This window comes from Triticum aestivum, chromosome 3B, assembly GCF_018294505.1.
Source record: "Triticum aestivum cultivar Chinese Spring chromosome 3B, IWGSC CS RefSeq v2.1, whole genome shotgun sequence".
NCBI classification, from domain to species: Eukaryota; Viridiplantae; Streptophyta; class Magnoliopsida; order Poales; family Poaceae; genus Triticum; species Triticum aestivum.
In genome coordinates this window covers 804,407,892-804,422,794 of record NC_057801.1, presented here as the reverse complement: position 1 = coordinate 804,422,794, position 14,903 = coordinate 804,407,892, and the positions used below count along the sequence as shown (strand labels likewise).

The 14,903-nt window shown below is 44.1% G+C and overlaps 1 protein-coding gene and 1 pseudogene across 1 annotated transcript; both read right to left on the bottom strand.

The window, feature by feature from the left end:
- Positions 1-6,186: 6,186 nt before the first annotated feature.
- Positions 6,187-6,839, bottom strand: LOC123066722 (probable calcium-binding protein CML31; annotated as a pseudogene).
- A 4,628-nt stretch (positions 6,840-11,467) lies between these two features.
- LOC123066721 (probable calcium-binding protein CML31) lies at positions 11,468-12,171 on the bottom strand. The gene has a single exon (XM_044489755.1). It carries the CDS (start codon positions 12,066-12,068, stop codon positions 11,613-11,615), a length of 456 nt encoding a protein of 151 aa, XP_044345690.1. The 5' UTR covers positions 12,069-12,171; the 3' UTR covers positions 11,468-11,612.
- Between the last annotated feature and the right edge of the window lie 2,732 nt (positions 12,172-14,903).

The window sequence follows — 14,903 nt, the reverse complement described above, 5'->3', positions numbered from 1 at the left end:
TCATTCAACGGTGTTTATTTTCTTTATGTACGTGCACGTTAGTGGCTGTCGGTGCAACGTGTGTGTGCATGTGTAGAGTATGCGTGCGCGTGTGTGAGAGATGGAAAATGTGACACCACTAATATATGTACTCGATCCTTAAATTCCGTGTTCATGAAATGAATTAGTAGCATTGGAATCATCCTTCTAGAAGAAATGAAATAAAATAAATTTATATCTATATCTATACTACTATTAAAAAAGCAAACATCAATCCCCCTAAAGCCACACGGTAAACTATACACAGGTTTACCAGGACCCTCGGATCAAATTAACTTAAATACATCCCACCATTCATAATGCATCAATAGTCTGTTACCGAGATCAACGTCTCAGATCAGATGTTCTACCAACCAGACGCGGTAGTCTGTCAATCCTCGTAGCGCTCCGCGTCCCCAATCCCCGCAATCCCGCAGGCAGTTCACAGATTTCCAGATTGACTCCACCCGAAATCATGCCACAAAAACGGATCCGCAGCAACTTGCACGGCCCCACCTTCCTTCCCCTGATCCCCTCCTCCCGTGTGCTTCCTTCCCCATCGCCGCGAGTCGACCCGTCCTCTGGTCGTCGCCCGCCGTACAGCAAGCCGCCGCCGACCTCCTCTGCTGGTAAGCTGCGCAAGCTGCGCTCAACGCCCTCAAACTCCTTCTCTCTCCATCCCCTGACTAATATATCTCCCTCTCTCCGTTCCGCGCTGCAGGGCGCCATGGCATGGAGCAGAGCTCCGTCAGACCACAAGCGGATCTCCCCCCTCCCCCCCCCTTCCTCCCGCGCGCAGCATCCGTCGTGTCCGCCTTGGCTAGCCGTAGTGCGCATCTGTCCCACCTCCCAGCCAGCCCTGCCGCCCTAGGTATGTGTTCGATATTTTTTCTCTGAAGGCAGAAGTTGTACACTGATACTCCCTCCGTTCCGAATTACTTGTCGCGCATATAGATGTATCTAGATGTATTTTAGTTCTAGATACATCCATTTCAACGACGAGTAATTTGGAACGGAGGGAGTATGTCGTTTCAACCATTGGGTACCATTCCGATGAAGGTGATTTGGCTCTTCCAATCTGTTTGAGAAGCAAGCAGATGAAGCATAGGAGCGACGTGATACTCCATATTCCCAGTAAATATCATGGTTAATGTTTTTAATATTAGCATCTCATAGCAGTGTCCAATTACTTACGCCTAATCTTATTCATATATAGTAATTTACTGTAACGTACAGAACTTTATTCATATATCAAGACCACTTTGTAGTGTTTGCTTACTGTTTCTTTTGTCCTGTTAATTGGTTGATATTGCTACTAGATGATTATCTATCCATTCAACATTGTGAGTTTGTGACTGGCCTTTTTTTCTCTTCCGTTATATGAAGAACCTAATTGGTGAAGCTAATTGTCAAATCTGCCAGAAAAGCTTCGGCACCATTGCAAATGGTATGTCCAGATTATACATAGAACTGCAAAATTTATGAACAGATGTGTTGGCATTATGATTGCGATGACATTTAGAATGTGTAGGGTTCTTGTTGGCCGGGCACAGGTAGAGCGACCAACTTGTCAGTTGTCTGAACTATCCGAACAGTAAACTTGAGTTGATCTTGGGCTGAAGCGCTAGAGGGTAACAAAATAAATTTCGTGAGTTATTCAGGACTTCAGGTTCGTACACATTGTTGCCCCTCGGGTGCTTTTGTGCAGCAATCTACCCGTCCATTGGCGTGGATCTTCATCTTACTTAACATCTTGCTAAATGTAGCGTCTTTTCTAAAAAGAACATGTGTAGTGTAAAGTAAGGACACTTCATAGATTCACATGCTATCTGCAAGTGCCTAAACTAAACAAAGCTTTATAGTGCCCCTCTGTCTATAGCAAGCAGCCTAGAACAACAGATCGTTTGTCTTTTACGAAAAGAGTGATGAGTGGAACTTGAGCTTAATCTGAATGTTTAGTATGTGTATGTGGCAGTGGTAGATATGCAGATCAGCATATGGTTCTGCTGGAGAAGACACAAGGCTTGAAGGGAGAATGGGAGACAAGAGAGTGCTGATTCAATGGCCCTCATTTTAGCGCGCAATTTTTTTTGGAAGACGCATTTCAGAGCTGGAAATACGACGGATCATCCCCACAGATCCCTCTTTAATAATAGTATAAATATCTAAAAACTTACTTTTTAGTCCAAATTTGACGTAAAACCCTTGTTTGATGCGTCTCTCACATCACTCATCCGAAAAAGAGTGATTTCTTCCCTAAAAAATATTAGAGAGCTTGGCATTGTATAATGTTTGCAGTTTTAAAATATTTGCATCAAACTTTATTTCCCGTCTGTAATTCTGTTCTTCCACCCTGCAGATTGTTCTTATATGTTGCATAACACTAGCAGGAGTACAACAGAAGGGAAGTGGCAGAGAGGGAATGACAGAGGCAGGCCTAAGCATGTTCCTTATATTCTTCTATCTCCTATTTATTGCATGGTATGAAATTTGGATGAGAAAATAATACAATAGATGGTGTGTGGAACATCACAATCTGCATTTTCAAAAGCTTCTTGCAAATTGAATTTTACCGCTCCTGCATTCATGAAAATTTATGAATAGGGCAATCATTTAAGTTTTCTTCCAAACGTTGTGATGTATCAAATTCATGAATTGGACAGTCTTTCAACACGATAATAAGCATATGTATTCCTTTTCTCAATATATTTTAAATATGCTAATATTGTTGGATGATGTTGAATTTAATTGGTTCTGTTCTATATGTTTTATTCAGATGTTGTATTTGCTAAGAATCTGTCAGTCGTGAGGTCAGTGATGTATGGTTTCAATGTGGGCAAACTGGAACAGTGAAAATGTTCACTATGGAAGTTGTTCCAGATAATAGCTGTGTTAGTTGATTTAATCAAGAAGTGTTACTGAACCAGTTCTATTTAATTTAGCATACTTGACATAGTAATGAGCATATTTTAGCAATGGGATAATGACATCCGAACTTCTGTTTCACTTGCATCTTGGTTAGGGTCACCATCATGAGTGGGCATTTGCTTACTGGGCAAAGGAGTAGAACCCACATATGGTTGTTTGACCATGCTGGAAGTGACCACTTTCCCAAAACTGAATTAGAAGGAGAGAGGTATAAGGAGGCAAAGTTCATCGACAAGTCACTGTCTGCACTGAGTGATGTTATTGCTTCCCTTACCTTCAAAACGCCCATGTACATGTTTGTTCACCTTCGTTTTTGTTTTGTACAATCACTGAAACTGATTGTGTGCATGCAGCAGTTCATTAGTGCCTATTTAATTGATTATCCATGACAAAAATAGCTCTTTGTAGTGTTCTCTATTCTTGAGGCTGTCGAAAACTCAATGCTTATAAAGAGCAAACTTTTAGTGTGACCATCAATGGATTTATTTTATAGATTGCAGTGGCTTTGCCAAAGTATCAAGGCAACCATTCAGATGTTGGCGACAATGAGGCATTAAGAAAGAAGAGTGCATATGTGGCTTTGTCTAACTTGTCAAGACCAGGCTCACGCTATTGCTCATATCTTGCTTGTTAAAATTCACATCTTCTACACGTGATAAGCAAGTTGCACTGATTTTTCCAAGTGCATTCCCAGTATAGTAGTATCTTTCTTCAGATGCATCATTGTATTTTTATAAATGCATGTTCCAGTGTAGTACTTCTTTGTTTTCCAAATGCATGTTCTAATTCAAATAATTAGTTTCAAGGTGCGGCCATCATATGTCATCAGGATCATTCTTAACCTGAAAAATTTTACTCCCTCCGTTCCTAAATACAAGTCTTTTTAGAGATTCATATATGGACTACATACGGAGCAAAATGAGTGAATCTACACTCTAAAATAAGTCTATATACATCCATATGTAGTGCATATTGAAATTTCTAAGAAGACTTATATTTAGGAACAGAGGGAGTAGTTTTGAGTTGTAATCAAGTTAGATAGCTTTTAGTTCGCACAACTTCATTGTCTGGTTATTCTAGCTTTACACATGACATTGTCTTTTTTTGTATCTTTTAGAGAAATAGAGGAGGCACAACCAACTAAGAATCATGTCAGGTGAAAGGTACAAGCTATTGTCACATGGATGCGCACATGGTGGTTATCCTAGGGCATATGGTAGTTTTTTCGATAGAAGAATTAAAGGCGTAGCATTACGAGAGATATGTGACTGGACTTTTTGTGTATGCTCAATTACCCATTGTGTACTAAATTTTCTGCAATTCAACTCGTGAGTTGTGATCAGATTTAAAAGGGGATTTAATTTGTTTCGATTGAATATGCGCGTCCTAATGAAAAAAATTCCTCGGATATAACGTGCGTTGCACGTGCACATTTACTAGTAATGATAAAGTTTGCATACAATTTAGACAAAAAATACGTTTTTTGTAATATACAAGAATAAGCATAATAATGGTATTTTCGCAAAAAAAATCTAAGAAGGAATGGTTTATTAGCATGTGCATTGCCCTTAATTAAAGAAGAAAATAAACCAAAATAATAAAGTTTTGTAAGACAGAATGGATTAGTGGTATTGGTATTACCCTTCCAGAAGAAAGAAAATGAAAAAAAGAATGAATTTTTTTTGCACAAAATTACATGGAAATTACGCGTTTTCATAATATGAAACAATAAGTGCATAATAGTGGTTTTTTGAAAAAATAAATTTCAAGGAAAGAATCAATTATTTGTGTTGGTATTATTATTAAATAAGAAAGAAAATAAAATAAGAAAATAAAAGCAAATGATGAATTGTTTTGCACACAATTTCTAATGAAATTGCATAATTTCTTAAATGCAAAAATAACCGTATAATAATGCAAATTTTGCATTCTAGTGTAATTTTCTCACATCTGGTATAATACTTATGTGTATATGTACAACCCCCCCTACCCCTAATATTCACAACACACATAAAGGAAAAAACGACTAATTAAAAGATTAATTGTACTTGATAAACAATAAAAAAAAGTCAAACTGAAATGTGTATATTTATGTTTTCTGTAGTTTTTAAATTAAAAGATTAATTGTACCTTACATGTCGAAATAGAACGTATCTCCACCAATGATGTCATCTTCCGCACAAGCGCGCACGCGCACACACACACGCTCAGAACCAAGCACACACAGAGACATGCACATGTACATGTACACGGACATGGTGGCAACACACGCACACTATACACAACACCTGCACCTGCACAACACCGGCACATGCATGACACACACGCACACACACAAAATCTGACACTAAAAAGAAGGAAAAAATCAATTACCAGTTGAAAAAGAGGTAATATCACTGAAACACATAGAAACTTGCATTGCATGTTCAGCTTGGTGTTAAAATTTTAAAAATATGGTATTGAAACATAACTCAAGCGTGCAGATACGGTCACGAACGCGTATGCTGGCATATCCATGTGTATGGCCCCACTTGTCATTGAGTGAGGACCCTGGACCTATGCATTTTTGTGTAGGACACACTCGTATTTTTCATTTGCCAAAAAATCCAACTACGCAATACACTTGCACAAAAAGTCCTAGAATTTATATATACACACACAAAAAGGGTACCTCCAAGCTCTAACCAGACACCCACTTTTAGATCAACTGCTCGTATGGCCACTCCAGCATTCACATTTGGATGTGTAAACTGGAGAACAAATTTATACTCTCACCATTCCTAAATTTTTTCTTTAGAGATTTCAATAAAAAATATATACGGATGTATATAGACATATTTTAGAATGTAGTTTCACTCATTTTGCTTCGTATATATGTAGTCCGCATTGAAATGTCTAAAAGACTTATATTTAGGAATGGAGGGAGTATATTAAGCGAGGATCATGTGGAGCTTATTTGGGATACAGATACTGTGACCCATTTTGCACGCGCTATCTTTTTAAGATATTTGTAAAACATAAGAAATATGATTATTTTCAAATATTTGTGTGTAAAAATATTATACATACACAAGTTGATTAGTAAATAGGAACATTTTAGTATAAATTGTGTATTATCTATTTTTTAATAAAACTTAAATAATATTTTTTTTAAATAAAACACTCAAGATAATCTTTTAAATATTTGTAAAACGTAAGTAATAAAATGATGTTCAAAAAATATTTTTTGACCCCTTTTGGTAAAAATAATCAGTTACTGTCTGAGCATCATCATTACAAACTTTGTACTAGTGCCATATGACAATCGAATGAATGAATGAATGAACGAACGAACGAGCGAAAGAGCTATATGCAGACGAAACTAGGGGTATATGCTTGGGTCCAGGCGCGAGGTAGCTAGCTCATCGTGATCTTGAACTCGTCGAAGCTGAGCACGCCGTTGCCGTCGAGGTCGAACCGGCAGATCATGGCGTGGCAGTGTGGCACTCGCTGGCGCCCCGCTCGGCCCCGAGCCTGACGAGCATCCGGCCCAGGCTGGCCGGCGTGATGCACCCCTGCCCCTCCATCTCGTACATCCCGAACGCCTCCCTCAGCGCCTGGATCCTAAGCTCATCGTTCTCCTCGTCCGTACCCGCCCAGGCCGCCTGCTGCGCCAGCTCGAGGAACTCGGCCTCGCACAGCAGCCCGTCGCCGTCCGCGTCTGCCGATGCCACCAGCGCCTAGGCCTCCTCCGCCGGCATATCCTCGCCCAGTGTGTCCTGCATGCACCCCCACAGCTCCGCCGCGGAGATCCTGCCGTCCGCGTCCCTGTCGAGCGACGCGAACAGCGCCCTCAGCTCGCCCGACTTCGTCGCAACCATTCTCTCTGGATGGACGACTATAGACAGGCTCAGCCTGGGCTTCCTAGGTCCTGAGGTGCGGGTGTGCATATATATACTCTGGGCGCGACGCGGTCCATGGAAGCTTCACGGCATGAGGAGAGATTCCGTGGTCGTGGTGGACATGCGGGTTATTCTTGTGGTCTGGGCGGTCAACCACGGCATGCAGGTCAGTATTCTCCAGGAAATGGATTCGAAGCTTTCGCGTGGCGTCCGTGTGTCGATTTATTCGAGAAACAAAGAAAAGCGCGCGGGGAAGAGTGTTTTGTTTCCCGAAAGATGAGCGTTGGTTGCGCGTGCGTGCGGTCCGACTTGGCAAAAGGGGTCGGCGTCGGTTGGCGTCGCGTGTAGTCTTCTGGCCGTCCCCGCGTTCGCTCGCGTGCGTGGGTTCCTACGCAAATTCGTTCCATGTCGGCATCGTGCCACTGCTCTTTTTTTAGACAAAAGACGTAAAGCCCGACTTCAAATTAGTGAAGCCATCAACCGGCTAGGATATAATAGTGCTGATACAAAGGCGAAAGCTTGAAGAAAAACTGAAAGAAAAAGGCGGCGTGCACACATATTACAGAGCTAAGCAGAGCAATGGCGAGCAGGGCGCCACCACAGCGAAAACAGGATCAAGCTGCCGGAGAACTCTACGCAAGCTAGAACAGCGGAGCAACTGCAATCAGTAGACAGCACAAGTGAATGCAGAGAGGACCCGTGCTGCATGGAGAAAATCATGGCTCCAGATCTGGCCGCCCCGAGCCTTGCCGGAGGGGAGATCCCATCGCCCCTACGTCTGAACCATGCCACAACACGCAGACGCCGTCCACCGACCGGCTGCCCAGAGCCGAACAAGACGAAGAGCCGTTGAAGGATTGCAGGGGGGGGCCACCTCGTCACCACCATAGCCGCCATCCCGGAGAGCAGAGCAACGCCGCCGCCACCACGCACCTTGCCGCGAGACCACAACCTCACCCTCCCTTGAACGATGCCTCCAAGGAGGACCGAGACGCCACAGCGCCGCCGCCGTTCCACCAGCAAGGCCAAGGCTTTCGCCCGGGATCGTGGGAGAGGAGGAGTGAGGTGACGAAGAAGCCCGACACACCCTTAGGAGGGAGATCGACACCGGAGCGCCGCCATCGTCGGGGTCGCGGGAGGTCGACCAGGGGTTTCCCCCGTTCTAGGACGGCCACCACCCACCCTCAAGTGCCAGATCTGGCCGCCCGGAGGAGCAGCACCCAGATCGGCGAGGGAGGACCACAGCAGAGGAGAGAAGACCGGCAAGCAAGCCAGCCGAGGCCAGCAGCGCAGCCCGCAGCAGCGATGAGTCTCCACCGCCTCACCGCCGCCCACACGGCCAGTGGGGACGGCCAGCACCGGCGGTGCCATCCGCCGGACGAGATCGACGCCGCCCTCGCCAACCAGGGCCGCCACCCTGAGATCCAGGGGCCCCTGCAGCGCAGAGCAGCAGTGCCTCGCCGCCACCTTCACCAGCAGCCGCGCCGGCGAGCGCCTTGGGTGGCGGCGGGGCGGGGAAGGGGGAGGGAGTGGGACGGCGAGGCTAGGGTTAGGTCGCTCTCGAGTCGCCCGTGAGGGGCGACGCGAGAGCCGCGGGGGGATGCGTTTTGGCAATGAGATAGGTCGTGCCACTGCTGTTGGATGGAGCAATTTATTTTGTCAGCTGTTTGGTTGCGAGCGTTGATGCAAGGTGTACACATTTCACTTGCCTCCGTTCAATAATTGTGTGTGTTTTTTTGCGATAGGTTTGGTTCTGTTAGGGCATCTCCAAAGCAGACCACCACCCACAACCGTTCGGACCTCCGAACGTGTTTAGCCATTGAACAAGGGTCTCTATCGATCTGCTGATCGACCCGGACGCATTTTTTGCAAAGTCAAAATAAACGTGGGACGCTTTGCGGGAGACTGAATAGTAGTCATGTAGGACTCGCACACCCCCGGCCACCCAAAACTCATCCCGGACCCCATGCATCTATCCTTTCATTTTTCTCTACATCCGTTTTCTATCTCGCCTCCGCCGCCGCTCCACCACTCTAGCCACCCGGTCACACCATTGCCGGAACTCGACGACTCCGTCTCCTCCAATGCTACACCCGGGCTCCACTCCGCTTCTTCTCCGCCGCAATCATGAACCAATTATTCTCATCAAACTGATATATCACTGGATATCTTCTTGGGCCATTCTGTAGATAAATGAGGAAAATCAAAGGGTGTTGATGCTGGGGGCAAGAATCATAGAGCATGTAGCAAACGAGGTGTATAGAGCTTCACAAGGGTGGAGACTAGGAGTTCTCAGGGATCAGTGGCTAATACTGGACTGGCGCTTTGGAATTTTTCTGGAAGCAGACTTTTGCTTGGTGATATCTTTCCCATGGATGCTGATGTCTGCTTCAAATTTACCTTCTGTATTTGTAGTTGTGGTTTGGCTCTAGGTCTTGTGTTGGTAGCTTCTAGTATTGTTGAGTTTAAAACTCTGGAGTTTTTGTGTAATATGTTTGTGTCAGCCCTTGTTTGTGGCGTTGGAGACTCTAGGTTCTTCATCTGCTGAGCTGTTTTTTCCCAGATGTTTTGCCTCTTGGGTTGAAGATGTTTTTAGCTTTGTTGTAGTTGCTGGTGGGAGTTAGTTAGTAAGATAGGAACCAAATTATCTCTTTAATAGAAAATCAGAGAGGAAGGCTGTCTTTTGCTTAAAAAAATGTAAGTCCATTGAATTTGCAATTTGGGTAAGTCGGTTTGGTGGAAGGAGGAACGGTCGGACGAAATAAAAGCTGGAGGAAGAAGAAAAAAAAGATGATGGTTGGATCTTAGTCTAGTGGCATAGAAAATTGAATAGAGGCCCTAAATAAATTTTTGGCAACTTACACATATTTTGTGCCTAAATAATATAGCAGGGACTATTTTGGTATATTTGGTGCTATGACTCTCAAATGTAAACCATATAACCCGAGTGTGTATTTGGTTACTCCTATATTTTGAATTAGAAACAAACTATTCACATGCAGCCCTCTAAGTGCTTGTCCGATTACGCCCATACACGCGGTGTTCCCTGCTCAATCCCACATGGGTCCACAGGTAGCACCTTCGCCGGGGTGTATCTCGGCCCATCCGTTCGTGCGGGTTCAGTTAAGCCCCGCGTGGGCCGTTTCCCAACCGAAACCCCTTCAATCCTTGCAAAAAACATGGGGAAACAGAATCGTCACCTCAACTGTAGAAAACAAACCACGTAGGACCAGGAGGTGAACTCTTGGCGGCGGCGAAGCCCAATGTGAACTTGGCGGCAGCGGCTACCTACTAGCAGGGATTTAACCGAACATGATTGGGTGAGGGATGGATTGAGGGCATCTAGAGATTTAATCCCTACATGGATTGGGTGAGGGAGTGGGGATTACCCAATCTCTGGGTGGATTGAATGCCCTAGGGGGTTGGTTTGGTCCCCTGACTACCGAACAAAGCTTAAGGCTGGTCGTAATGGGAGTACCATAGCTAGTATCCTGCATGCGAACTAGGTAATTTTATGAGGTGGCGTGGAATTAAACAAAGAAAGAGAGGGTTGAGTTATCATATTATGATACCATATCATAATATATTCTATGCTACTATGTGTCATGCATGATAATAATTGAGACCATCTAAGATACTAACTTATAATATTATGCAAGTATCATATGCTAGTATCATATGGGTGATACTAGTATATGGTACTCCCCGCTACGACCAGTCTAAAGGGTTTGGAGCCGAGGATGACAAGTCAGCCCCTTCACACAATCACGTTTTCCATTCATTTCGGGCATCTGAGTTCATTGAGAAACCCAGAATCCAATTCCAAGAGCACCGACAATGGATCGAGACCAAAGGTATTCACATAGAGCAATTACTGTGCATCATCATGACAATTTTTGTACTACTACCATGTATGTAACAATCAAATGAACGAATGAATAAAATAGCGAAGGGGCTATACGCAAGACGACGATGGTATATGCTTGGGTCCGGGGTCAGGCGCTCTAGCTCATCATGATCTTGAACTCGTCGAAGCTGAGCACGCCATCACCATCGAGGTCGAACCGGCAGATCATGGAGCGACACTCGACGGCGCCCCGCTCGGCGCCAAGCCTGCCAAGCATCCGCCCGAGGCTGGCAGGCCTGATGCACCCAGGAGCTCCTGTGTATATATTCTTCAATAAATTCTACGCTACTTTCTCCGTCTCAGTTTACAAGTCCTGCGCGTATACCTAGGTTGTCAATTTTATCACCCTAATATAAACTATATAACACAAAAATTATACGGTTTGAAAATAGAATATCTGAATTTTATATTGATATATTTTTTGTAATATATGACTTGTATTAGGTTGGTCAAATAGACGACCTAGGGATACGCGCACGCCTTGTAAACTGAGAGAGAGGGAGTACTATGTGTCATGATATTTCAGATTAGTTCATGCTATGCATTACGGAGGTAGTGTCATACAACAACAGGATACTAGTGTATGATACTCCCCAGCTTAAAGGGTTGGAGCCGAGGATGAGAAGTCAGCCCCTTCACATACACCTTTTCCATTCATTTCCGGCATCTGAATTCCTCGAGATACACACAATCAAATACCAAAAGCACCGACAATCGATTGAGACCAAAGGTATCACATAGATCAATTACTGTCTGTGCATCATCACTACAAATTTTGTACTACTAGTCTACTACCATGTAACAATCGAATGAATGAACGAGCGAAGGGGCTATATGCAAGACGGAGATGGTATATGCTTGGGTCCGGGGTCAGGCCTCTAGCTCATCATGATCTTGAACTCGTCGAAGCTGAGCACGCCGTCACCATCAAGATCGAACCGGCAGATCATGGCGCGGCACTCGCCGGCGCCCTGCTCAGCGCCAAGCCTGCCGAGCATCCGCCCAAGGCTGGCCGGCGTGATGCACCCCTGCCCCTCCATCTCATACATCCCGAACGCCTCCCTCAGCGCCCGGATCCTCAGCTCGTCGTTCTCGTCGTCCGCGCCCGCCCAGGCCGCTTGCTGCGCCAGCTCAAGGAACTCCGCCTCGCACAGCAACCCGTCGCCGTCCGCGTCTACCGACGACACCATCGCTTCGGCCTCCTCGACCGGCACGTCCTCGCCCAGCGTCGCCCGCATGCACCCACGCAGCTCCGCCGCCGAGATCCTGCCGTCCGCGTCCCGGTCCAGTGACAAGAACAGCGCCCTCAGCTCGCCCGACTTCGTCACAACCATTCTCGCCGGATGGTCGACAATCGAGAGGCACTTGATAAGACTTTAGTTGATCTTGATCCTGCCTGTGTTTCCTAGATCATCTGCTTTGCTATAGAGCTGTAGGTTGCTGCTGCGTGATCTTGGAGGTGCGCGTGTGCATATATACTCGGGCGCGACGCGGTCCTTGGAAGCTTCACGGCATGCAGGGCCCGAGGAGAGATGCCGTGGTCGTCGTGGACGTACGTACATGCCGTGTGGCGGGCTCGACGACGGCGGGTTTTTCTTTTTCTTCTGGGTGGTCAACCACGGCAGGTCAGTAGTCTTCTCCAGGAATGGATGCGAAGCTTTCGTGGGGGACGTACGTGACTTTGGCGTGACGGCCGAGATGGTTCTCGTGGAGAAGGCACGGGGAAAATCTGCTTCGGGGACTGAAAAGTTCGACGTTGGCTGCGCGTGCGTTTGTTTTGCCGGGAAAATGTGGGCGCCGCCTCCGCGTTTGGCGTGCGTGCGTGTGTGGGTTCCTTCCTTCTCATGCATGTCGCCATCGTGCCGCTGTAGTTGGATGGAGCGGTAGTGTTTTCCAACCATTTATTTGGTTGGGAGCGCTGATGCACACAAGGTGCGTACGAGTACGGGCTGCCGCTGCTCGCCGATGTCGGTGCGGTGGTGCTGCCCGATGCACACAAGGTGCTAGTTAAATTGTCAAAGAGAGAAAGAGGGGAGGAAGAAGAAAGTTCCTGTTGACATGTGAGCCCCGAGTCATAACGGTCAACTTAACGGTCCAACGTAATGGAGTTGACTTTCCCCTCACACTTCCCCCGAAAAGCAGGCCCCTCCTGCCGTAAATGCATCTAAATCGTCTAAACCGGCCACTATCCGTGGTCGTTTTGGAAAAAAATTAGGTTCAGCTGATAGTTTTTGCTTACGATTTTAATGTAGTAGTTCCGTAGGATCGAAACCTTAAATGTGGTAGTTTTTTTGTTAAATACTCCAGCATGTAAGTATCAATTTCACGTGTTTCACCTCTTCCATAGATTCATTTTTTCTTGTTTTACCGTGCATCGGATACAATGTTCACTCTCGCTTTGAGATTTCTGCCATGTTTTATGATATGTTTTGTAGAATTTACCTTACTTGGCTCGTTTCAGAGTATTATATGATGTTTAAAGGTATACATTTTTTAGTTATTTGTACTAGTGTGTGCATATAGTAAAACAACGATCAAATTTGTATCATAGAGATAACATCCACATCTAAAGCCATCGAATAGACGTTATTTGTAATCCTTTGGAGGAGACAGATTCTACAAGTTTGCAAATGTACAGTGTTTATAGACCATTTCTGCAATGCCATTTCTCAAAATTGATGTATAAGTTTTTCTGCATTACGCGCTGTCCCAACCATGATTATGATTTCCACACTACAGCTTTGGAACTCTAATATCGAACCTAATGTTATTTTCAGCCGGAAATGTATGCATACACTTGCATTGCAAGATATCATGGAAATAAAACTTCGGCATGCATACAAATTAAAGAGTAGCGGTAGCATCTATAAACCTATGAATTGTAGTGCGTTTATACATTCATTGTCTCTTCTGTTGTTGCTTTTAAAACACAAATCCAATCTGATGGGGTTCATTTCCGAGTCGACTTCAAAAAGACTAATTCTTTGGTATTAGTTAACTAGGTACCTTATAGTAACAACGGCTATTTCAGGAAGAATTGTAGCTAAAACCAAATGAATAAAACAGCAGACATATGTTTTATTCTAAAAAATATATCATGCATGCTAAACAAATAATATGATCTTGTATGTTTATACCGCAACAATAGAGGATGCATGTTCAAAAACAAGTAAGGAAAATTTTGTTGCAAACATATCACTGTTAACGAGTCAGAGCTGGAGAAGGGTCTCGACGACAATCTAATTGTTCACACTTGATACACATAAGATATATGTTTTTCATTACTCATAAACTAAATAGTCCGATTTTCTAGAAACCTCCAAATTATTGTTAGATTCATACAATTTGAAACACTACTTACAAGGTTTCTAGATATTTAAGGATACCATGGACATTGAATTGATATAGATTCACTCTAATAAATAATAAGGTGCATACATTAATATTGAGTGTAATTTGAAACTTTTGGGTTTGCTTAGATTTAGTGTGAAATCCATTGTAACAAAGGATCTCCTTAAACAGCCCAATATAAAACTAAATTTATTATTTCGAGAACATAATTTCACTTTAGTAAAGCACACTATTGTTGTAGTGATAAATGCTTAATCAATATGAAAATTATGTACTATAACATGCATGTGCATGATTACATTATTAATCATGCTAGTTATTCATTAAAATAGTATTTATAAATATTATGCAACGATGTACAAAAAAAACACGGCATACATTTAGTGAAAATACCAAATGTTACAAAATAAAAAAGTTTAGTACAAAACGATAAGAATTATGAATTTTTAACTGACTATCGTGTCTTACACACTAATTCGACTGAACATGAACTAGTGGACTAGAGAGCAACACATGGTTGACTGGCAAGTTAGTCAATGATGGATACCTGCATACTTCATAGGTGTCTTCCTTGGTGGGTTATTGCGGACTACATCGACATCTGAGAGTGAAAATGTTTTCTTTAGTCACTTTGTTAGTCGTCGACTCTCTACTTGAGTTTTGGATAGGATTTGAAAGTGTCACTGAAAAGGAATGCCAAAAAGAATTGGGTGATGACAATAGCACAATTCATACACTACTGTTACTAGAGACCACTTGGAGCATTAAGAGTCATGCTAGAGATGCCTATACTCATACTATTTTTTCATCTATTTCAA

Coding starts and splice junctions, on each gene's coding strand:
- LOC123066721 (XM_044489755.1), bottom strand. CDS start 12,068: ATGGTTGTGACGAAGTCGGGCGAGCTGAGGGCGCTGTTCTTGTCACTG.